The sequence below is a fragment of the Danio rerio genome, chromosome 3, assembly GCF_049306965.1.
Source record: "Danio rerio strain Tuebingen ecotype United States chromosome 3, GRCz12tu, whole genome shotgun sequence".
NCBI lineage: Eukaryota > Metazoa > Chordata > Actinopteri > Cypriniformes > Danionidae > Danio > Danio rerio.
In genome coordinates this window covers 49375588-49400381 of record NC_133178.1, presented here as the reverse complement: position 1 = coordinate 49400381, position 24794 = coordinate 49375588, and the positions used below count along the sequence as shown (strand labels likewise).

Below are 24794 nucleotides of genomic sequence, written 5' to 3'. Positions count from 1 at the left end.
TTTTGTGACTGTATCTGATTTTTTTGATGACATCATCTTTTAAAAGTGACTCGTATGCGATGGTCTGCATTTACACAGCACACGGCAAAGGCGCAATGAGCAGGAAAAAACAGAGCGGGCACTAACTAACAGCTGATAATTAAAGAGCGCTCTTTTCTCTATTCCTGTATGCAATCTGTGCGCAGCTTTTGACAAGCTGTTTTAGTATAGTTTATGACAGAAACGTTCTCATTTGTCCATCTTCTTTTGATATATAGGCTTTTTTTCAAACCTTTAGGCCTCTTAATGTAATGTCCATGGCTTGATTTATGCATGTGATGTAGCTATGCACTAGTTTTATATTAGCTTATATTGGTTACGTGGCGAACATTGCCGACATTGGTTACATCACAGTTACTTGATCGCCCAAAATTAAACCCACATGCAGCAAAATGAGTATAAAACAGACGTCTTCGGAAAGTTTCCTAGCTAAGAGGAAAAGGCCCAGTGAAGGAACAACGAACTGCCAAGGTATGGATTCGTAACCCATTTGTAGGGTCAGATGGAATCTGCGGACATTTTTTGCTATTTCTGCGCAGAATTGTTAAAAATCTGCGGATTTATGCAGAATTATTTTGTGAGTATCATAACTAAAATCTTAATATATGAAATAAAAAATATTACCTTTTTTACTTTTATTTAATGTTTACAACGCAAATCCAATTAAATCCACTTGATTTGGTAAACAAACCAAGTCTCTCTGATATCTACTAAAAGACAGAAAATATTACTTTAAAAACTGCATTGTAAATTAATCATATGAATATATTCACATTAGTCAATATTATTACTGTAATTAATTGAAAAACTGAAAAAATGACACACATTTACACAAGTAAATAAACTGAATCAATGATGGGCTAAAAATCTGCGGAATTCTGCGCGCACAGATTCTGTGTGGGCCTACTTATTTGTCAACAAATCAGGTGAATCCACTATAGATGTGGAAGAAGATCAACTAATGGAGATCACAAATGACGGCCCACAAGCAGTGCTCAAGCCAATGAACCCCACTAGCGCACCGCAAGTCCCGTGACAAGAACTGACTGATCAGCGGCAGCTTGTATGGAATATTCACATTTTGGAAAGACTAATTTTCTCAGACAAACACAGAACACACAAACACTGCAGTGCTTTGTAATTTTCTCCATACATAAAATTTGTATAAGAGCGACAGCAATGCTTTGTCAGCTTGTCATCCTCTAAGAAAACAATTGATGGTTGCCTAGCAACCTACAAAACTTGAAAATTGTCAATTGTCAAGCGTTGACCCCACCGAGGTGATAAAAAAGGTTGAGGACCACTGATCTAGCTGACCAAAAATGGACAAATTTGTAATCCGTCCTCCACAAAAAAGACAGTCTCACTCATTCTCCTCGCAGCATTCCTCACCCTAATTAATAGAGTATAACAATTAACATGTAAGTATTAAATTGTAAGAGACTACATTATTTTTTTCCCCTAACACTGATTTTTGTTATTGAATTTTAAATAGGGTTAATTTAAAGTTTTGCTTTTATATTTTACATTAGGCTATTATTTGTGCATAAACATATCTAGATATAACAAAAATTTTTTGTCATCATTACTGCAAACTTATAGGAGTGATAATATCATTAAATGTGGAGGGGAGCTATACAATATTTTCCAGCGGGAAAAGGGGGTCTCAGGAAAAAAAAGGTTGGGAACTACTGTCCTAAAGCTTCATGAGCAAAGTGAGGAGTTACTTCATTTTACATCCAAAAGTGAAGACAAATTTTACACACTCAACAAAGCATGCATAAACACAAGTGCAAGCAACTGATGGCATGTTATCAGCTCCAAACAGGTACTGTTTACTAACAGACTGACAGTGGCAAATATTGGCCTGCCATATGTAATGCAGCATTTTAGGCAATTTTCGCCTAAAGTATGTTTTTGGCAACGTGGTTGTTGTGTTATGTAGCCTTAGATTACTCAGATTATCATAATCAGTCCCTCCAGGATTTTGCAGTTCAGTGTTTTTTTTTTTTTTGGTGTGTGTGTGTGTGTGTGTGTGTGTGTGTTTTCACAGCAAAACACAAGAACTGCAAATAATGCCAGAAGTTTTGAGAAAAAAAGTAATAGCAAAATCAGTCATTTTAGGCAAAAAAACAAAAATATCTAAACAAATAAAAATACATTTTTAAAAAAAGGTCCCACAAAATCCTAGAAGAATCCTGATTGTATGTAAATGTAGGGGAGGTTGTGGAACCTGGAAATTATTATCGTTAATAATTCATTGGGATTATAATGTCTGCATTTTTCTCATTACAGGCCGGTTGTTTACACACATTTTGGATAATACAGTAGGTCCCCTCTAAGGGTAACTGATATTAACTCACATGTCAGAGGACAGCAGCTCTGGAGCCGATGCCACCACCAGCAATGTCACGTCCATGAGGCTGCTCATTGCTGCCGCTCGCACCCTGAAACACAGAGTCACACTGCCAAACTGCTCCAAGATAACCACACAATAAATGCTTCAAATATTTGTTGATGCTGTTAGTCATGAAGGCATTAAAGATTGTTGGACATGTTGCTTGTTGACATTTTCAGCATCATGCTGAAGGTTTGCTGTGCCTGAAGGCACCTGTGAGGAATGTCAGGAATGCATCACTCCTGGGGGCAGTAAGGCTGTGGATATACTTTAGGCAATATAATCTACCGTTTTTGGTAAAATCGTATTTTGTTTTCTTATATATTAAACTAATTAGCACGTAATTTTTTTTTTACAAAGTAGTATATTATTATCATTATTTTGAATAATAAAATTAATAATAATAATAATAATAATATCAACAACAATAATATAAATAATAATATAATTATTGTTAATATACTACTTCTACTACTACTACTAATAACAATAATATTAATCACAGTTGTTGTTGTTGTTATTAATAATAATAATAAAAATAATATTATTAATAATAATAATAATAATAATAATAATAATAATCGTCATTACTGTTGTTATTGTTAATATAATACCACCAACAACAACAATAATAATAATAATAATAATAATGTTAATAGTATCATTATTATTATTATAATAATAATTATTATTATTTGAATAATAATATTTATTTTTTATCATTGTAAGTATTATTAACAATATCAACAATAACAGCAACAACAACAATAATAATAAATGTTGTTAATACAACAATAATAATAATAATAATAATAATAATAATAATAATAATAATAATAATGATATTAATAATAATAATAATAATAATAATAATAATAATAATAATAATTATTATTATTATTATTATTATTATTAATATTATTATTGTATTAACAACGTTTATTATTATTATTCTTATTATTATTATTATTATTGTATTAACAACATTTATAATAATAATAATAATAATAATAATAATTGTTAATATACTGCTTCTACTACTATTACTAATAACAAATATTAGATTAGTAGATTAATAAAATATTAATCAGTTATTGTTGTTGTTGTCGTTAATAATAATTGCTGTTACTGTTGTTATTGTTAATATAATAATAGTAATAATAATAATAATAATAATAATAATAATAATAATTATTATTATTATTAATATTATTATTATAACAACATTTATTATTATTATTATTGTTGTTGTATTAACATAATTTATAATAATAATAATAATAATAATAATAATAATAATAATAATAATAATAATAATTAATATACTACTTCTACTACTATTACTGATAACAATAATATTAAACAGTTATTGTTGTTGTTGTTAATAATAATAATCGCCGTTACTGTTGTTATTGTTAATAATAATAATAATAATAATAATAATAATAATAATAATAATAATATTAATAATAATAATAATAATAATAATAATAATATTATTATTATTATTATATTATTATTATTGTTGTTTTAAATTTACCGGTAATTAAGGACAATACTGAGTTTATCTAGTTTTATAGTTATGAATTTATGTAAAATGTAACCTTTAAATTTTAAATAAAAATGTTGCAGCAGTTTTTTACTTTTCTTTTTATTACATAACAAAAAATACCATGTTTTTAGACTTGTGTGAATTCATTTTTAGACAATAAAACTAAAATGAAAACAATAAAGACATTTTTAAGAGCATGTATTGAATCGACTTTGTGCAGACTGTGAACTGTGGTTTGTACACATGCACACCTCCAAAAAGGCACTTAAACTCACCAGGCCCCCACGTCTCCTCTGCTGTCAGTGCTGTAGTCGTTCATACAGCCCAGCAGGGCTTCATACACAGGCCTTATATTGTCCTCACACAGGACTTGGTCTGGCCTGCCTTGCGCACACACTCCTACAGCCACACACACCCTGAGAAGACAAGAAGACAAAGGACATATGGACACGCAGCGCAAGATGGGACAAAGCAGTGAATGAGACACGAATTTCAGGTCCAGCAGGAAGCAGCAGGAGGCGTTGACCAGGCTGGCTCATGCTAGGCTCAGCCGGACTGGTTCTTCTTCTTCTTCAGACAGTGGTGTTACTCACTGAGACATGGCTGTGGCAGCATCCCTCCTGGCTTCTGTTAGACTCTCCCCTTTCTGAGCAACCCTACAGGTGGCCTGGAGCCCAGACAGGATCTGGAGGACATGTATGAAAATGATTAGGAAAACAAATAGGACACCTTTTTATTTTTTTCAGTTTTTTACTTTTTTAGATAACAAATTATTAACTCATGTATTTAGTTATTTTTTCCATTAACTGTTTATTTATTTATTTATTTAATTATTTACTTGATTATTTAAATAATTTAATTGTTTACTTATTTTTTACTTGTTTATTTACTTATCTATTTACTTGTTTGTTTATTGATTTACTTAACTGTTTACTTTATTATGTACATGATTAATTATTTACTTGTTTATTTACTTATTATCTTATTTCTTTACTTTTTTATTTGTTTATTTACTTAACTTTTTTATTATTTACTTAAATATGAAATGTATTATTTGTTTACTTATTTATATAAGTGTTTATTTACTTACCTAATTATTTAATTAGTTGTTTATTTACTAATTTGTTTATTAAATTATTTACTTGTGTATTTATTTATTTAACTGTTTATTAATTTATTTATTTACTTACAAAATTATTGAATTAATTGTTTATATACTTATTTATTTATTTATTTATTTATTTATTGACTTAATTGTTTATTTACACATTTATTTACTTTTTACTCATTGATTTACTTATTAATTTATATAATTATTTACTTTACTGTTTATTTACTTATTTGCGTTTATTTTTGCAGTTATTTTTGCATTTATTATTTATTTATTTACTTACATGCTTATGCTCATAGCTGCTTATAAATTTTGGAATGATTTGCCTCTATCTATTAGATAAAGGCATCATCTTTTTCTGTTTTTATATCCAAGTTAAAAAGGTTCTTAACACCTAAATGCCTTAAAAGCTTTTAACACCTAAATGCCGCTTATTAAGCATCTTACAGATTTCTAAAGTGTAGAAGATTCTTTTCTTTTACTCAATTTATTTTTTAAATTAATTTGTTTTTTTTATTATTTTAGTCTTCATTTTAATTTTGTTGTTATATAATTCTGACTTTAACTGTGTGTGTGTGTGTGTGTGTGTGTGTGTTTGTGTGTGCATGTATATATACACTTTATATATTTATATAATAAAAACACTATTTATATATGCATATACTTTTTTGATTTAACAACTTAGTTTAGATTTCAGTGTGCACATACTATAGCTATACATACAACATATTGTATATAGTAATATACCTGTACATACATTTGTCAATTTTTATATTTTAATCTCTTTACTTCTTATTTTTAAATGTTTTTGTCCTGTCACTGTCATTCTGTCACACGGTGAAAACATTTATCACGACAACAGATTCCTTGTAATTCCTTCTAATAAACATACCCGTCAATAAAGCTCTTTTTGAATTTGATTAATCTTAAATTTACGTTTTTAGACTACAGAACTTAAACATTATGCAAAAGCAAAAATATGTATTTCTTCATTTAAATTGTTAGGTATTATTTAGTGCAAAAATTAAACAAAATTTAGCATATCCAAAATAAAAAGTTTTTTTTTTAAACTTAATATTTAATATTTCCCAAATTATGTTTAACAGAGCAAAGAAATTTTCACAATTTTGTTTTTCTCTCCGTTAAACAAAAATTAATGTATTTAAAAAAAAAAAAAAAAAAAAAAAAAAATATATATATATATATATATATATATATATATATATATATATATATATATATTGAGATCTCAATTATATACAGTTGAAGTCAGAATTATTAGCTCACCTTTACATTTTTTTTATTTTTTTTTTAGATTTTCCAAATGATGTTTAACAGAGCAAAAATATAAATAAATAAATGTAAAAAAAAATCACAGTTGTCTAATAATATTTTTTCTTCTAGAGAAAGTCTTATTTGTTTTTTTTTCGACTAGAATAAAAGCTTTTTTTTTTTTTAAATTTAACACCATTTTAAGGACAAAATTATTAGCCCCTTTAGGCAATTGTTTTCCGATAGTTCACAGAACAAACCATCTTTATACAATAACTTGCCTAATTACCCTAACCTGCCTAGTTAATCTAATTAACCTAGTTAAGCCTTTAAATGTCACTTCATTTACTGTCATCATGGTAAAGATAAAATAAAACAGTTATTAGAGATGAGTTATTAAAACTATTATGCTTAAATATGTGTTTAAAACATCAGCTCTGTTAAACAGAAATAGAGTAAATAAAAAATTAAACGGTTTCTAATAATTCTGATTTCAACTGCATGTACATGATACCAATTATATATAAATTCCAATATTTTTGTAACAAAAGTTTTTTTTCTATGTATGTGTGTGTTTGTGTCAATATACATAATAAATATATAATAGATAAACATATATTGTGTTAAAACAAACTTTTATTTTGGATGTGATCAATTGCAAAGAATGCCCAGCACTATTACCTATTTAGTGAGATAAATTATAAACACAATTACATTATAGAAAGTTTCACATGCTCAAAGTCTAGTGTGACTGTGGTTTAAGTCTCGTCCTATAAGAGTTCTAAGGGTCTGACCTGCTGTAGTTTGTTGTGGATCATGAACGGAGGTAGTGAGCCCAAGGCGAGAGCACAGCCACAGCGAGTCAAAACCTCTGGACTCTGCAGGGCCGATAGGTACTGACTGACCAGCTCTTCTGTGTGTCCACAAATAGATAAATGGCAGAAAGCATGTCACGTACACTCAATTACTGCTTGTTAAACATTCAATAATTTCAAAACCATTAGTACTGATTTACGATGAGCAATGCAATTTGTAACTTTATTGATATAGTGGCTAATTATATTCATATTCATTTGTACAATCTCATTTGTACCATTTAGTACGATTTGGTCATCCTCTAATGAGGGGTAGGTTTAGGGGTAGAGTTTGAAGACGCCTCCCTTTTTATTGTTAAAATAAAAAAAGTCTGCACCGCTACGCGTGATGGATGACATTCTGTTATTTAGGGACTAGGGGGAACTCTATGATCCGTATGCTTCTTGACCTTACTGCAGCTTTTGACACTATAGACCATGAGATCCTTATTTCCGTCTTGAGGATTTGGTGCGCATTCAGGGCTCTGCTCTTAAATAGTTTAGATCTTATTTGTTAAACAGAAGCTTTTGTGTTAATGTTGGTCAGACCTTTTTATCCTCTAGACCCCTGACATGTGGAGTTCCGCAAGAGTCTACCCTTCGACCTAATTTATTTTCTTAATATATTTCACCTTTAGGATCCATTTTCGTAAATATGGGGTGGCTTTTCATTTTTATGCTGAAGACACTTAGATTTATGTCCCTTTTAAAAAGTAAAGATAAAAATGGGCTTGACTCCCTTATGAGATGTCTAATCGAGGTAAAGACCTGGCTGTTGTCAATTTTTTCAATTTCAATGAAGAAAAAAGAAAAAACCTTGGGTTTCATTTCGATAGTGATCTGAAATTTAACAAACAATTAGATTCAGTTGTTAAATCCATTTTTTTTCCATTTACGACTTGGCAAAAGTGAAGTCATTTCTCTCTTTTAATGACCTTGAGAAGGTGATCCATGCTTTTATTTTGAGAAGACTTGACAATTGTAATTATCTATATGTGAGTATTAGTCAAAATGCCCTGAATAGATTGCAATTAGTACAAAATGCAGCTGCGAGACTTCTGATAGGGACTCGCAAGTACGAGCACATATCCTCAGGTCTTTTCTCTCTGGGCTGGCTGCCTGTTAGGTCACGGATTGATTTTAAAATATTATTTTTGTTTTTAAATCCTTTAATGATCTGGCACCACCTTACTTATCAGACCTGTATAATCCGGGAAGGTCACTAAGGTTTTCTGATAATTATTTCTTTCTGTACCAAGGTTCTGGTATAAGCGAAGTGGAGATCAGGCTTTTGCTGTTATGGCCCCAAAACTCTGGAACGGGCTTCCACCCCACATCAGACATGCTCCTACTCTATCTGTTTTAAAAAGCGTCTCAAACTCCATCTTTGTTCTTTAGCATTTGAGCCTTTTTAATGTTGAGGGGTTTGCCTTATGTTCAAATTATGTATGTGATGTAGGTTTTATTTTATTTAGTAATAATTGTGTTCAGCACTTTGGGCAACATTGTAACTAACTAACTAACTAACTAACTAACTAACTAACTGTTTAGATATGCTTTAGAATTATTACAAAAAATAATTTGGGAAGAAAAATGAAAAAGGACTTCATGTGATCTTAAAACTACTCTTTTCTGCTAAATTGTAGCCTAGGGCTGGCGCAGTGAGGAAATGTATCTTGCGGTAAATCTGGATGGTTCAATAGCATGATATGCAGTATTCCTGCCAAACACCCCCGCATATAAAGGTTTCAAATTGCATGTACAGCTCTGGTGTCAAGTTGTGCAATTCAAATTTTTATTGACAGATAAACAGATATGATTTGCTATAAACCATTTTTATTTAGCCTACTGTTAAATCCTGAAAGCAGAAACTGAACAAAATAACACAATATTTGATTACTTATTAACTTCCAGGGCCGTTTATATCGAAGTTGATATATAGCCGCACCATGTTGCCGTTTCATTCATTAATTTATTTTCTTTTCGGCCTAGTCCTTTTATTAATTTAGGGTCGCTACAGCGGACTAAACCACCAATTTATCCAGCATATGTTTTATGCAGAAGATGCCCTTCTCAACACTGGGAAACACCCACACACTTTTGCACACAGTCAATTACATTACGGCCAATTTAGCTTATTCAATTCACCTATACCGCATGTCTTTGGACTATGGGGGAAACCGGAGCACCCGGAGGAAATCCATGGTGAGAGCATGCAAACTCCACACAGAAATACCAACTAAAACAGCCAGGGCTCGATCCACACGTTGGTGTTTCATAACATCTCATTTTTACGAGGTGGGTAGTTAGACTAACGCTCAACCCCCAACCTGGAGGACCAGACTCCACACAGAAATGCCATCTGACCCAGCCATGGCTTGAACCAGCAACCTGCTTGCTGTGAGGCGAAAGCACTACCCACTGTGCTGCCATAATTATTAAATATATATTTTTACTAATAAATAAATAAATAAATTTAAACAACATAAAACCATATATAAAATATATATATATTTATTCTCCAGGCATACAGTATATGCTGGCATAGAAACAAATTGCACTGGTCTAGCAGTTTAGCTGCAAAAAATGCTTTTCTTACTTTGATTGGTTGTCTTGTTTTTAGATCAAATATCTAAAAATGATTAGTTAAAAATGATAGCATTTTTATGGACAAGCCAAAAACATTGTCTTGTTTTGGTATTGTTTTTCCCCAAAACATACAAAAAGATTTACCAATGGGGCAAAAGCAAAATAATGTTACCTCAAGATTGTTTTGCTTACCTCACTGGCAAACTATTTTGCTTGTTTTAAGGAAATACTCATTTATTTTGGCACATTGATGCCTTTAGATTTAAGAAAATATAAAAATGGTAAGAAAATATTGTTTTGCCATGCTAAAATAATCCTGTATGTTTTTAAAACCACTGAACCCATTTTTATTTCAACATATTTGTACAATCTAATTTGATTTATGTTACTAATAAATAAATAGCAATAAGGCTAATAATTAAATAGCACTAAGTCAAATATATACAATTATATATAAATAAGTCTAATTATATATAAATACGTTTAATTAAATAATTAAATAGAGTGCATCTTGCCCAGTGTGAGAGTCACTTTATATCGTATATATCTATCAGGCAGTAAAAATTTTTATAATGGAAGCGGAAGCGCTAAGGCTGGCTAGCTGAAATGAAAAGTCTATGTACATATACCCTATTCTTATCATTTTGATTCAAGTCATTTTAATTGAAATAACTTCAGCTAGACAGCCTGTACTTAAAAATCCTAGGCACAAATTGCGCTTTTGTCAGGTCTGACAGATTTCACCAAGGCTATAGCTAACTGTCCTTTTTGCTCACTGACTTGCCAAAGTTTTTGGTTTTGGCACAAGAGTATCTGCCATTGCTTCAGTTTCAGATAAAACAATTAAAAGAAAAAAACAAACAAACAAACAAAAAACAACTCTTTTATTTATTATGAATTTATTTAACCTTCAGTGTGCAATAATTTAGTGTTTAAAAAGGGTTTTGCAGTTGATTTCATTCCTGTACGGTTGGTTTGTTAAAATTGTGGTTATTATGAAAGCCCTATTATAGACTATAAGTTTGGACCTGGCTGGACATGCATTTTACCTATTATTTTTTTAATGATTAAGAATAAAAAGAAAAAAAAAAGTCAAAATTAAAGTTGTTTCCTGTACCTTGCATTTTCACATCCGCTACTCCAGGTTCAACCTGATAATACTGCCAACACAACGCTGCCAATGCCGAGACTGCGGCATCCTTCAGAAAGCACATACATTATTTTCATCACATCCACACTCTATTCAGCTGTAAGCCATTCTCTGTGTGTGTTTGATTTGGGATTGTACCTGTATGCCCCGTCTGACTCCACTGGAGAACAGGTGAAGGTTCTTCAAGCTGTCATCGATCAGCCACTGCCAACCAGCTGCGAGAAATCAGAAAAGTCATTACATAAATGCGTCAAATCTATCAACAACACCACAAATCCATCAAAGCATCACTCCTTGTGCAGATGTAGAGCACTCACCGATAACTGGCTCATCTTTGAAGGGCATCTTGGAGAGAGAGAGCTTTTCAATGAGGCTACACACTGAAAAAAAGACAATACCAGATCAGGGTGAAAAACTCTGAGACATGTATTAAAGACGGTCACATGAAATCAAAAATTACAATCTTTAGTTTGCTAAAAGCCAAGGCAATGCAAGGCAAACTTCATTTATAGAGCACAATTTAATACAACCCAAGTTGATCCAAAGTGCTTTACAATGAGATACAATATTTAAGAAAATACAATAAAACTTGTATTAAATATGTAAGAAAAGAAAATATACATGTATAAATGTAATGCTAAAATACAAATAAGAAATTACATATATGAGTCACTCAAAGGCAAGGGAGTAAAAATAAGTCTTTAAGTTAGATTTAGAAGTATCCAAGGATGGGGAAATTCTGATGTTCAACTGGGGACTGTTCCAGAGCCTTGGGGCTACAACACAGAAACCTCGATTACCTTTTGATTTGCAGCGAGACCGAGGGATCGACAAAAGAAACTGATCATCGGATTAATCGACTTAATGGTCTACAGGCTGTATATGGCCTAATAAGCCCGCTGACATAGGCTGGGGTAGAATTGTGCAAAGCTTTATACATAAAAATAAGGATTTTAAAATCTGAATTTTATAGGAAGCCAGTGCAATGAGGTGAGGACAGGGGAGATATGATCTCTTTTCTTAGTTCCTGTTATTAATCTGACAGCTGCATTCTGGACCAACCGTAACGGAGAAAGTGTTGATTGAGGTAGACCAATGTACAAGGAGTTGCAGTAGTCTAACTGAGCGGAGATAAAAGCATAGGTTACAGTTTCTAGATCTTTAGAAAGAAATGGTTTAACTTTTGCCACCGATCGAAGTTGGAAAAAGCTGCTCTTTACAACAGCATTTACATGCTTGTCAAACTGCAAAAGTGGATCAAAGATTACCCCGAGATTCTTGGCTTGACTGTGCAGATTACTTAGAAATCCAAGCTGAGTTTTAATTGAATCGCTGGAAGCAGCAGGACCTGATAGGAGCACTTCTGTTTTATTTTGATTTAGTTGCTGAGAGTTATTGGTCATCCAAGTCTTAATGTCAGTTAGGCATAAGAAAAGGTGTTCTAATGATAAATCTTTTCCTAGTTTAATAGGAAAATTTAGTTAGAGGTCATCAGCATAGCAGTGGTAGTTTATGTTATGTTTGCGGAGTGTTGCGCTTAAAGGAAGAATGTAGAGAGAAAATAATAGAGGGCCAAGAATGGATCCTTATAGAACCTAGTACACCCGAAACACAAAGAGAGATTGGGAAATAGTGTAGCCTGCAAGCTAGCATTTCGGAAGTGCTATTGCAGAGCAACAGAAACAGGGCGCAGAAGTGTGAATGCTTAGCTACGCACATTGCATGCGCCATGGGTCATGCCGATCACTCGACGCAGAAGCATAAACCAGGCTTAAGGGATAGAATTGGGATTGGGCCTTAAATTTTGACTCAAGTGTCAACAAATTCTTAGTAAGAAGTAGAACTTCAAGAGTAGGAGTAAAGTTTGAGACTGATTCTTAAGTTCTGAATTAAAAGTAGATTAAAGTAAATGATCTTAATGTATTTATATGTATTTTTATATTTTGGGTAAGGCATAAAACAAAAAAATGTTCATCCAATTAAATAGAGTCAGACCGTTATCTCTAATAATTCCGAAAACTAGCCCAATCTGTCTGTCAGCAAATGCAGATTTGAACAACTGCGCAGCCGTTTGTACGCAGCTCCGCCGACCGCCGCGCATTCACAAGAGAGAGCATGCGCACGACCGGTAAAAACCTGCAGAATAAAAACTTTTGAAAAACCTGAATCAATATTGGAGTTACCCTTGCATGCTGGAGAAAGGATGACACAATGTCTGAAGGATTTCTCTTAGACAGGAAATTTTTTTTTTTTTTTTTTAACTATTTTAGCTTCAAGTAAAGCTGATGTAACATTAGATGTTGTTACAAATGGATTATATCTTCACAGAAGTGTTGTTCAGCCACTAAAATCTTCCAATAAAAGATTGATAAAATTATTTTCAGTTCCATAAGAGACCTTTTACAACATTGATAATGTAGACTTTAATTATTTTAACAACAAAACACAAGTAAATACCGCTATTCCGCCTAGTCTCTCCCTATATTGTTTGCCATGCAACTCTAAATACTTGCTCTGAACTAGCATGTCAGTTTGGACTGCACGCCGCCGGACAAGCACTAGTCACTTTAAACTCACGAGAGAGGGTTCTTTTGATGTGCTCGTGTTTAAGGAATCGTGGCTCTAGATGGTAGGGGAGGGACTGTGATTCAGAGATTTATGCTAAAATGTTAGCATTGTGGAAGATCACCTACTGCACCTTTAAGTGTTGTAAATTAAGAACTACAATGATTGAAACACAAAATGGCTGCCCTTGACCTCTTAATCAGCCTATCAGGAGCCTGCAAGGATGAAGTCACAGCAGCACGGCACCATTCACTGATGAATTGATGCAATAAAATTATTCAGTAATTTCATTTCATTTTCTTGTCGGCTTAGTCCCTTTATTAATCCGGGGTTGCCACAGCGGAATGAACCACCAAATTATCCATCAAGTTTTTACGCAGCGGATGCACTTCCAGCCGCAACCCATCTCTGGGAAACATCCACTTTCACACACACACTCTTACACTACGGACAACTTAGCCTACCCAATTCACCTGTACCGCATGTCTTTGGACTGTGGGGGAAACCGGAGCACCCGGAGGAAACCCACGCGAACGCAGGGAGAACATGCAAACTCCACACAGAAATGCCAACTGAGCCGAGGTTCGAACCGGCAACCTTCTTGCTGTGAGGCGACAGCACTACCTACTGCGCCACTGCCTCGCCCTATTCAATAATTTAAAATATCATAAAGAAGTAGTTTTGCATCATGTGAAAAAATACAAATAGGTACATGCATTTTACACAATCTTGCACAAATTGATTGATTGCATAGACAAATGTGATGCTACTGAAGTCATTAGGCTGATAAATCACATAATTGTAAATTGCACTCTTAGCTGTATATAAAAGAAAGATTAAAGCTTAAAACACTTAAAAAATGGATTCAAAAGGAAAGCCAAACTGGTCCAAGGAGGAAAGTGTTCTTCTAGATGACATCCATGGGGAACATAATTTCGTTCAAAATAACTCCGTGAGGCCACTCTCTGAAAGAACCAAAGCACCATGTGTTGACCCTGGCCATTTTGGCACAAGATCCAGGATCTTGGCATCAAACACAACTTGAACATTGATGCTGTGAAATCCTTTTCTATTGATATATGCCTCCTTATTTACAGTCAGAGCAATGATGCGATCATGAGTGCCATCAATGACTCCAAAGGAAGGGAAGGCTCCAGGGAAGCTCGCAATCCTCATAAAAGCCGCTTGCTTTTGTTGTATAGTTTGGAGGTCTTGGAAAGTCAATGAACTGCCTTTTTATGTTTGGTGTTGTTAGTGCTGCAACAGTGCTGTTTATGACTCTGCTGGCTGTGGATTGTGTTGGGCCTAAGTCAGGGAGTCCAAACTTAATGCTTGAGGGCCCGTGTCCTGGGGAGTTTACCTCCAACCCCAATCAAACACACATGAACCAGCTAAACAAGTTCTTACTAGATATCCTAAACACAGGGGTAGGCAAACTCTGCCCTGGAGGGCTGGTGTCCTGCACAGTTTAGCTCCAACTCTAACAAAACACACCTGCTTATAGATTTCTGGTGATCTTGAAGACACTGACTAGCTTATTCAGGTGTGTTTGATTAGTGTTGGAGCTAAACTGTGCAGGACACCGGCCCTCCAGGACCGAGTTTGCCCACCCCTGTACTAGAAGTCCTGGCAGGTGTGTTGAAGCAAGTTGGAGCTAAACTCAGCAGGGCCACGGCCCTCCAGGACCGAGTTTAGACGCCCCTGGCCTAAGTCATCACTGGTGCACTACTGCATCTTTCCAGTCGCCAAAAAAATTAGAGTTATTATTACCTTGATTCCTGTAGTCAAGGCATTGTTTTTCTAGAGTGTGAGAAGTTATTGTATTTCTGACTAGATTAGCTACAAAATGAATACCTTCATGATCAAACATTTGAGAAACTCCTCCTAAACTCATCTCAACTCCTCTTAAACTCATCTTATAATTGCAACACATTTTTTTTTACTTGAAAGGTGTGTGGTCTCCTCTCTCCTGCCAACTTGCAACTCCTAACTAGGTTAAGATACATCCCAAACACTCCTAAATAATTTAGGAGCTGAGGCCAAGTCTTAACACTTAAGAACCTTTAGAATTCACACTCAATCTTATGTCTACAAATAAAAGTAAAATGAAGTCATTATTAGAATTTTGATACTCTTAAGAGTAAACACTGAGCAGCTTTATACAAACGGTCCCAGATCTCATTCAATTAATTACGCTAAGCAAAATTAAGCCCACCAGAACAAGAAATTGGCTGAATGGATTCAAAGTGTTTTACTCAAGTAGACCTGTAATACGAGTCATTTCCAAAAAAATAAAAAATAGGAATGGATTATCAGATTATCAGACATATTTGCATGAGCAAAATCTTCAGTGGTGAGTGAGAAGTACTGTGAAAATGGTAAATAAACACTGCTTTGTTTATGGTTTGTATGTGTGCAGCACTAAGGAAAGGTACTTCCTCTTATGCAGAGATAGAAAGGACATTTTCATTTCAGTTAAATGTTGTCAGTTTGGTGTGTTCCTGTTCACACACAGCTTTTTCGGTCTAAAAGGCACATGACTCAGCATGGTGCGTCCTGGGGCTTCATGCATCAACGCTGTGTATGCACAAAAACTTTGCGTACGCCAGATTTCAAGCTCACGTTTGGATTTACTAACGATGAAATAAACATGAGAATGTGAGTTGGTCCATGCCAACTTCATATCTGGCGTACGTGCATTTCTTGTGTGTGTGTTTGCTTTATTTCCACTGGCGACTCCTAGAGGCAATTGTGTTAAATTGCACACTGCAAAGTATCTTTGATCTTTAATAAGGTTTCCATACCATGCAGTCGACCAGCCAAACATTAAAGCGCAATTTGTAACGATCGCCGGTTTTCCCAATGTAATCGGAGTGATCGACTGCACGCCCATTGCTATAAAGGCGCCATGAGAAGACGAATTTGCATACGTGAATTGGAAACATTTCCATTTAATAAATGTGCAAATAATATGTGATGCTCAAATTAAATATTGTAGCAAGGTGGCCTGGGTCAACCCATGATCAATTCATCCTCACGAAGAGCATGGTTGGGATGCCAGTGGTGAAATGCCAGTGGCGCTGCCTTGATATACCGCCTTGCTATACTGCCCTAACAAAGTGTTCCTCTAATACATTCTCCCAGACACGGATACTACTCCAGACAGTAAAGCGTCACCCACAATTGAGGCAACTCCTCAAAGGGTGTTAGTTCAGCATCCCTTGTTCCCCCGCCTGTTTGGTCCACACTTTGACGGTGTGGCGCTGTTCTTCTCTATACCTGCACCTTTACATCGGACCGTTTTTTTTTTTTTTTTTTTCAGAGTGCGATGTTCAGACCCCACTGCGTTAACCGCGTCAGCTAATCTCCCCCACTCTATTTTTCTCTTTTGTTATTAATTCCAGAGAACAAACTTGCAAATAACACATTTTCTCCAGTCTACCTTTGATAGGAGCACCTCCAATTCACATACTGTGATTAGGTTTCTCTTCTTGCTTGCTTTTGCCATTGCTTTTTCGTTTGGGTTTGCCAAAATAGAGTCATTACCATATTTATAAATGGGGGGAGGCAGAGAGGGGTTTTGCGATTGTGCACATGCGCTCAGTTTTATGTTTAATCGGATGTACAAATAGAATATGCGTGAGAGTGCGCGTGCATAGTGTTTCATACATCTACATTTTTCACTGCGTACGCACATTTACAGCTTTGTCTGTCCACAATGTTGTAGCATAAATTCAACGCAAGTCTTTGTAGATGATGCTACTGGGCTTTAAGCTTCTTTTTTTTCCGGACTATCAACACTATCATAAACTTTTTCATTTTACTTTAAACAACATAATGTTGAATGGTATAATTTAGCAAAATAATGACAATAGTTAATGAGAGAAGAGCAACACTAATTTGCACTGATGCTATTTTTTAAACAAAAAACTGCATGGATGCAAGATTATCAGTCAAGTTTGGTACATGAAAAATCATGGTTGGGGTTACATTCAGTATGGGGGGCATACAGCATGAGAGATCTGCAGGGTAGATGGCTATATTAACAGCCTGAGGTATCAAGACATTTGTGCTGCCCATTACATTACAAACCACAGGAGAGGGCAAATTCTTCAGAAGGATAGTGCTCCCCTCTCATACTTCAGCCTTCACATCAATGTTCCTGAAAGCAAAGAAGGTCAAGGTGCTCCAGGATTGGCTAGCCCAGTCACCAGACATTAACATTATAAAGCATGTCTGGAGTAAGATGGAGGAGGCATTGAAGATGAATCCAAAGAATCTTGATGAACTCTGGAAGTCCTGCAAGAACGATTTCTTTGCCATTCCAGATGACTATTATTACGTTATTTGAGTCATTGCAAAGATGTATGGATGCAGTCCTCCAAGCTCATGGGAGTCACACACAGTTTTTTAATTCTTTTACCACTGCACCATGACTTCTTTAATTAAAAATCAAGGCATGATCATGTTTTATTTTTTTGGTAAAAAAAAGCGTAATCTAGAGGCCTTTGCCTTTCATATAAGCCACTTCTGATACCAAATGACCCTCTAGAAGTCAAGTTATTATTTGTTGTTACTAAAACTTAGATAGGTGACACGACTTTTGTCAGGCAGTGTATATGTTATAGTCAAAATATTCTTACACAGGTCACAAAATAGGTTTTCCTTTTCCTTTTAATAAATATGAGTATGTAAGACTTTGAGTGTCCGATTCTACATCTCGTATGTACAACCTGAACCTGATCAAGACAGTATGTCTAGCTATAGAAGGACTCTAAAATCTGCCAGAGCTGAGCAACTAAGCAAACTGATAATAAATAATCATAACAATCCTAGATTTTTAACAGCATCGATAAATTAACAAATAATCTGTCATCTTTGGAACAAAATGTTCCGCCGCAAATTAGTAGTGATGACTTCATGACTTTTTTCAGTGATAAAATAGAAAGCTTTTAGACAAAAAATAGAAGATGTTAAACCGCCTTATACTTCGGATCCAGTAAACATTTCACTGAATCATAATAACCTACACTGCTTCAAAATCATAAAACAGGAAGAGCAAAATAAAATTAGAAACAGCTCTAAACCAGCGACGTGTATGTTGGACTCAATTCCAACCAAATTACTGAAAGAATTGCTACCTGCTATAGGAGAACCTCTTCTTAATGTTATCAACCCTTCATTATCTTTAGGCCAAGTTCCAAATTCTTACAAGCTAGCTGTTATTAAGCCTATTATTAAGAAACCGCAACTGGACCCCAGCAACAAAGCTAATTATAGACCTCAAATCTTCCATCAAATCTTCCATTTATGTGTAAAATACTAGAAAAAAGTTGTTTCTACCCAATTATGCTCCTTTCTGCCGACAAACAATGTTTTTGTAGTGTTTTAGTCAGGTTTCAGGGCTCATCACAGTACAGAAACCGCATCAGTGAAAATAACCAATGATTTACTCTTAGCTGCTGACCAAGGGTGCAACTCGCTACTAGTTTTATTCAATCTTAGTGCGGCATTTGACACCATTGACCACAATATCCTCATAAATCGCTTAAAGTCTACAGGTGTCCAGGGACAGGCTCTACAATGGTTTAAGTCATACTTATCTAACCATTACCAGTTTGTGAATATTAATGGACAGCCTTCACAAGTCAGCCCAGTACAGTATGGGGTGCCTCAAGGATCAGTTTTAGGCCCTTTGCTGTTTACAATTGACATGCTAACCCTAGGAGACATTATTAGAAGACATGGGATCAGCTTTCACTGCTATGCAGATGATACTCAATTATATATTTCAACTAAACCTGATGAGATGTCTGAAATGTCTAAGCTAACTAAGTGTATTAAAGATGTTAAAGACTGGTTGACCAACAATTCTCTTCTCTTAAACTCAGACAAAACAGAACTTTTATTGGGCCTAAATCCTGTACACAAGATCTCAACTCAATTAACAGTTAGAGGGATACAAAGTTAGCATTAGCTCTACTATAAAAGATCTGGGTGTCATATTAGACAGCAATTTAATTTTTAAAAAATCATATATCCCATTTCACAAAAACTGCCTTCTTTCATCTGAGAAATATCACTAAGTTATGAAGTATGCTATCAATCTCAGATGCAGAGAGGCTAGTTCATGCTTTTATGACTTCTAGGCTGGACTACTGTAATGCTGTTTGCTTGCAGCCCAGCATCCTCCATTAACAAACTTTAATTAGTACAAAATGCAGCTGCCAGAGTTCTTATCAGGTCTAGAAAATATGATCATATCACCCCAATTTTATCCTCCGTACACCGGCTGTCTGTTAAGTTTCTATTTGAATTTAAAATATTGCTTCTTACATTTAAAGCTTTAAATAATCTAGCTCCTGTTTATCTAACCAAGCTCCTGTCTCGGTACAATCCAAATCACTTTTTAAGATCTCAAAACTCAGGGCTTCTGGTGGTACCTAGAATAGCAAAGTCCAGTAAGAGAGGTAGAGCCTTCTCATTTATAGCTCCTTAACTTTGGTATAGTCTTCCTGTTAACATCCGAGGCTCAGATACACTCTCCCAATTCAAAACTAGATTAAAGACCTATCTGTTTAGTAAAGCATACACTCAGTGCATCACTAGTGGGTTTCCAGACAGGTTTCTGTATCTTGTTTATATACACTATGAACAGCAGCTACGCTAACTATTCTCCTTATTCTCCTTTTCTACATGGGGATCCTCTTCCCGAGGCCCTCAGACTATGCAGAGTCACTGATTCGATCCAAGACCAGCGACGAGATGATCCTAAGGTTTCTATATCTTGGACCAGACCGTATCCTGAGCAACTGCTGTGGTGGTCATGGAGGAGTGGTCTGGTTTCTCTCAACGTTTTTCTTCACTTTTGTCAATTTGTCAAGTTTTTTTCTCTAGCTTGCATGGTTTGGGATCGGTAGAGCTACGCATCGATAAATTTGCTCTGCAGTGTTTGGACTCTCAGTAATGATTATAAACCACACTGAACTGAGCTGAACTGAACTTAAACACTAAAAAAACTGAACTACACTGTTCCAATTTACAATGAGCTTTTATGTGAAGCTGCTTTGACACAATCTACATTGTACAAGCGTTATACAAATAAAGGTGAATTGAATTGAATGTCTATTTCCAAATTATTAATTATTTCTTTCCACTTGAAGATGAGTAAATAGTCACAGGTGAACTATACCTTTTAATTATGAATTATCAGTGAATATTTCTGGGGACATAACATCTCCATGAACTTCTATTGCCACGATGCAAATGTATACATCAAATCACTCCATCTTAAGACTTTTTTTTTTTTTTTAAATAACTATTCAAAACCTGTGGTGCATTAAACATGCAAATCTAAAAACTGAATGCAAACAAGTCATGAAAAATTTAGTGGTTGTGAGCTTAAGATTTTTAGGATAAGAAAAAAAAAAAGATCTGACAGCAAGTAAATTAACAGTAATTTTGCATTTATGGATAAACGGATTCTTTAAACATACTTCCAAAACGTATTTAATTTGTCTTACCAGCTGGTCTCATAAGCTCTCCACCAAATCCCCTAGGGTCAAAAAAGACTTCAGTTGTGAACTATAGACAAATAAATACTCTTAAAAGCTTTGATGTCAAGCACTGAAGCAAGTGCATACCTGTACTGCTTTCTGTCAGAGAGCTGAAGGGAAATGTGGAGGATTAGTAATGATAACCTGTTTTAATGAATAATTTCACGAAACAGCACAAGAAACTGACCTTCTGATGAATATCTTTAAGGCCTTCGATGGTGTCAGAGGACATGAGGTCAGTCACTGACCTACAAAGAAATGAAGCAATTACATAAAACACACTCGGGAATAGGAAAGGTTTTTAACAGAGAGCGGGTGTAACCTGTTGTTTTGGGCTGCGAGCTTATAAAGAGCATGAGTGATCTCAGCACAGGCCAAAATTGCACCATGACGGCTGTGCAAATCCATCCCTGTGGCCATGGGCAGCAGCTGGGGTAAAACTGAAACCAAAAACATAAATAAATAATAGTCAAAATGTGATTTTTTTAAAGCTTTTTTTTTTTTTTTAAACGCTTGTTTTCGATCTGCAATTTACAGAATCAAATCAATGCGCATGTGAGTATCTTTCTGACCACCCTTCAATTCCACCAATTTACTTCAATTCTTGTGGACAAACCACTCATAAATGGACCTTAATGCAAAGCATTGAGAAATGACATTCAACATTGGAGGGAAAAAGCAAAGAAATAAAATAAATAATTAAATAATAATAAACAAATACAGTATATGAATAACTGTAATAATGAATATGTCGAAGTATGGCTGCACGATAACAGAAAAAACGCTAATCATGATTATTTTGCTCAAAATGTTAATCATGGTTAATGGTTGTGTGTGTGTGTGTGTGTGTGTGTGTATGTATTTATAAATATTTATACATATATATATATATATATATATATATATATATATATATATATATATATATATATATATATAAAATGTACAATTATAGAAATTTTGATTCCTCTTGTCCAATTTCTTCATTTTTTTCACTCGCTACACTGCCAGGAACTTCCCCGCTGGAGAGCACCTTCAATAATAATATAAACATTTGTTTAGAGATGGACCGCAAGATGTGCTTAAAAGAGTGATTACATGTGGTAAAGAAAGATGGCAAAGCTAAGTGTAATTATTACTAATAAGTTATAAAGCAGCGTCTAGAGCGACCAATATGACAAAGCATCTGCGCTTGGTTCATACTTCACGAATATTGAATTAAAAGAATGGCGTGTTCATCATAAAAAAGTTTATTGAGCATTCTTCTGGTGCAACCAACAAGAGTTGTGCATTTTAGTTTAACTTTAAGCGTGATAAGCAGTTCGGTGTTGGTTTTTATTTACTGTAAATATATCGAGCTGAAACTAAACAGCAATCTCTCCGCCTCCTCATTTATAAACAGCAGGACGCACTGGTGAAGCACTGGTGAAGAGATGGCTTTACACTCCGTCATTTATAATCTTTGCAGTTGTATCGGAGTCAAAATAATATTTTAATGTAGAATGTTCTTTTAACAGCCCTGATATGTTTAATCCTTTTCTTTTGCAAAATTCCTGTCACTTCTCTTCTGCAAATTAGATTTTTTTTTAAAGCTGCTTGATTCTTTAAATTCAAACGCAGCACATGTCAATTAGTGTTTTTTCATAAGATACACCTTTGTGAATGTTTTATTTTATGAGTAAAGTCTTTAATGTGCTTTTTAATAATTTAATTTTTTTTTCAAAGCAGTACTTAGATACAAATTTATCCTCAAAAACGTGGCATGAGAGTGATGCATGTGTCGGATGATTGCCTTTTTTTCTGTGAGCGCCCGATCAATTCCTGATCCTTTTGCATAAAGGTTTTAATCAAAAGAATGTAATTTAATTACTTTCGATGTGCTAAAATATGTGTTGAACGAATGTTATTTAAAAAAAGCCTATATACCTATTAAAACAGTAAAACAGAATAAAGTGCATGGTCTAATCGGAAATAAAGAGAATTAGTTATACATTTCATTATTCAATGCAAAAAATAGACTGGTCTTTTATAAATTGAGTTTAATTGTTCTGAAACTTTTAATTGCATTTTTTATTTCCTGTATAGAATACAAGTTACATCAGATTGATGAAAATGAACCTGAATACCTGCGTGAACAGGGCCACAATGACTTTTTTTACATCAAAACAATTGGATAAAGTGTCTTCTGTCTACATGACTGGCAAACGCGTCAGAAAAAAAAAATGCTGATTCACAGAGAATATTTGGTTAACTTATAAAACAAATTTTGTCTGGTTTGGTGATGTTAGTAATGTATAGAAAAACGCAAAGCAGAACTCTGCTGAGTTTATTAACCCACTAATGACAGCCACTTTGTGATGGTGGTTAATGAGGTTTGTTGTGTTATCTTAGAGGTTTAGACTGAACAGGAGCAAAGGCCACCTGATCAACATTGCATTCCTCAGAAAAAAAAAAAAAAAAACACTTAGAATCTAGACGCAGTCACCTCATGCTTGTGATGCGATACAATCCATAAACTTCGCCCAATAAAATAGCGGCTCGGTCTTTACACTGTAAAATTGCGACGATATTTAATCATTGACCGTGGGCCACAAATATCATTATCGTGCAGCCCTACATCGAATAGTGAATAACTATAATTAAATGTATACAGAAGGGTAAAGAATTGTTATCCTGTCACAATTTCAGCCAATGTAACATCCAAATTATTCATATACAGTTTACATACTGTATAAAAAGACACGCAACCATTTATTTTTTTTAAATTGCAGATGCTCAATCTAAGTAAACTTGTTCTCTTTTAGGTAAGTTAGGATTACCAAAACTGTTTCTATTTGCTTAATAGAAGAATGAGAGAGATAATTTTTGAGAATTTTTTATTACTTTTCTTGAAAGTCAAATACTTTTATACAAAACAATTAATATGATAAGTTGATGGTGTTCAGGTTTTGCAAGATTCTGATTGGCTAACTGACAACATTTAAATTAGTTGGCAAAACTGTAGAATAGTATTTATGGCAAACCTCAAACACACTCATGGTTCAACGCTAAGGATTTTTTTCTATGGGCCGATCGAGCCACTGGTTCAGATTTTGACTTGCCCTGCCAACATTTTCACTGACTCCACCAAAAAAGAAGCTATTAGCTATTTCTTAGCCACATATTTTAAATAATGTGTCAAAAAACAAAGTTACATACACTTAACCTGGTTTGTCAGTTCGTTGGATCGATTTGTTTTCTCTATCGATCGGCTCCAGAGTTTGTTTCAATCGAGCCGAGACTACCTCATTCAGGCAATCTCAGGCCAATTGATTTGGCACTGATCAGAGCTCGATTGCAGGATTCACATATGCCAAACGAACCACGCTAACTGGGAAAATGAGACAGGTTCCGAAACAAACATCTAGGTGTGAAAGCACCCCAAGACGCAATTGACATACAGTCACAGCCAAATTAAACTTTTAGTGACAAGGCAGCACTGGCCCGATCTGACCCTAATCAATCTGTCCCGAGTGTCTTGCATGATGGCCCTGGAGAGAAACATAAACACCTCACTGCCAACTAGTATTTCGGAAGTGTTATTGCAGAGCAACAGAAACATTGCGCAGAAGTATAAATGCACAGCTACGTGCATTGCATGCAATGTGGATCAAGCAGATCACTTGACGCAGAAGTATAAACCAGGCTTTAGAGTCATTATACACAGTA

General features: G+C 34.5%; 1 protein-coding gene across 1 annotated transcript in view; it reads right to left on the bottom strand.

The window, feature by feature from the left end:
* The window catches only part of tbcd (tubulin folding cofactor D), a 97311-nt gene that overhangs the window by 16769 nt on the left and 55748 nt on the right, over positions 1–24794 (bottom strand). Inside the window, exons 20-30 of the mRNA XM_073944965.1 lie at positions 21409–21526; positions 21274–21334; positions 21174–21196; positions 21054–21085; positions 11283–11345; positions 11104–11180; positions 10933–11014; positions 7167–7285; positions 4583–4674; positions 4265–4405; positions 2403–2486 (exon numbers count right to left, since the gene is read on the bottom strand). Of these exons, the coding sequence (XP_073801066.1) occupies positions 2403–2486; positions 4265–4405; positions 4583–4674; positions 7167–7285; positions 10933–11014; positions 11104–11180; positions 11283–11345; positions 21054–21085; positions 21174–21196; positions 21274–21334; positions 21409–21526 (892 nt within the window). The remainder of the gene's footprint in view (positions 1–2402; positions 2487–4264; positions 4406–4582; positions 4675–7166; positions 7286–10932; positions 11015–11103; positions 11181–11282; positions 11346–21053; positions 21086–21173; positions 21197–21273; positions 21335–21408; positions 21527–24794) is intronic.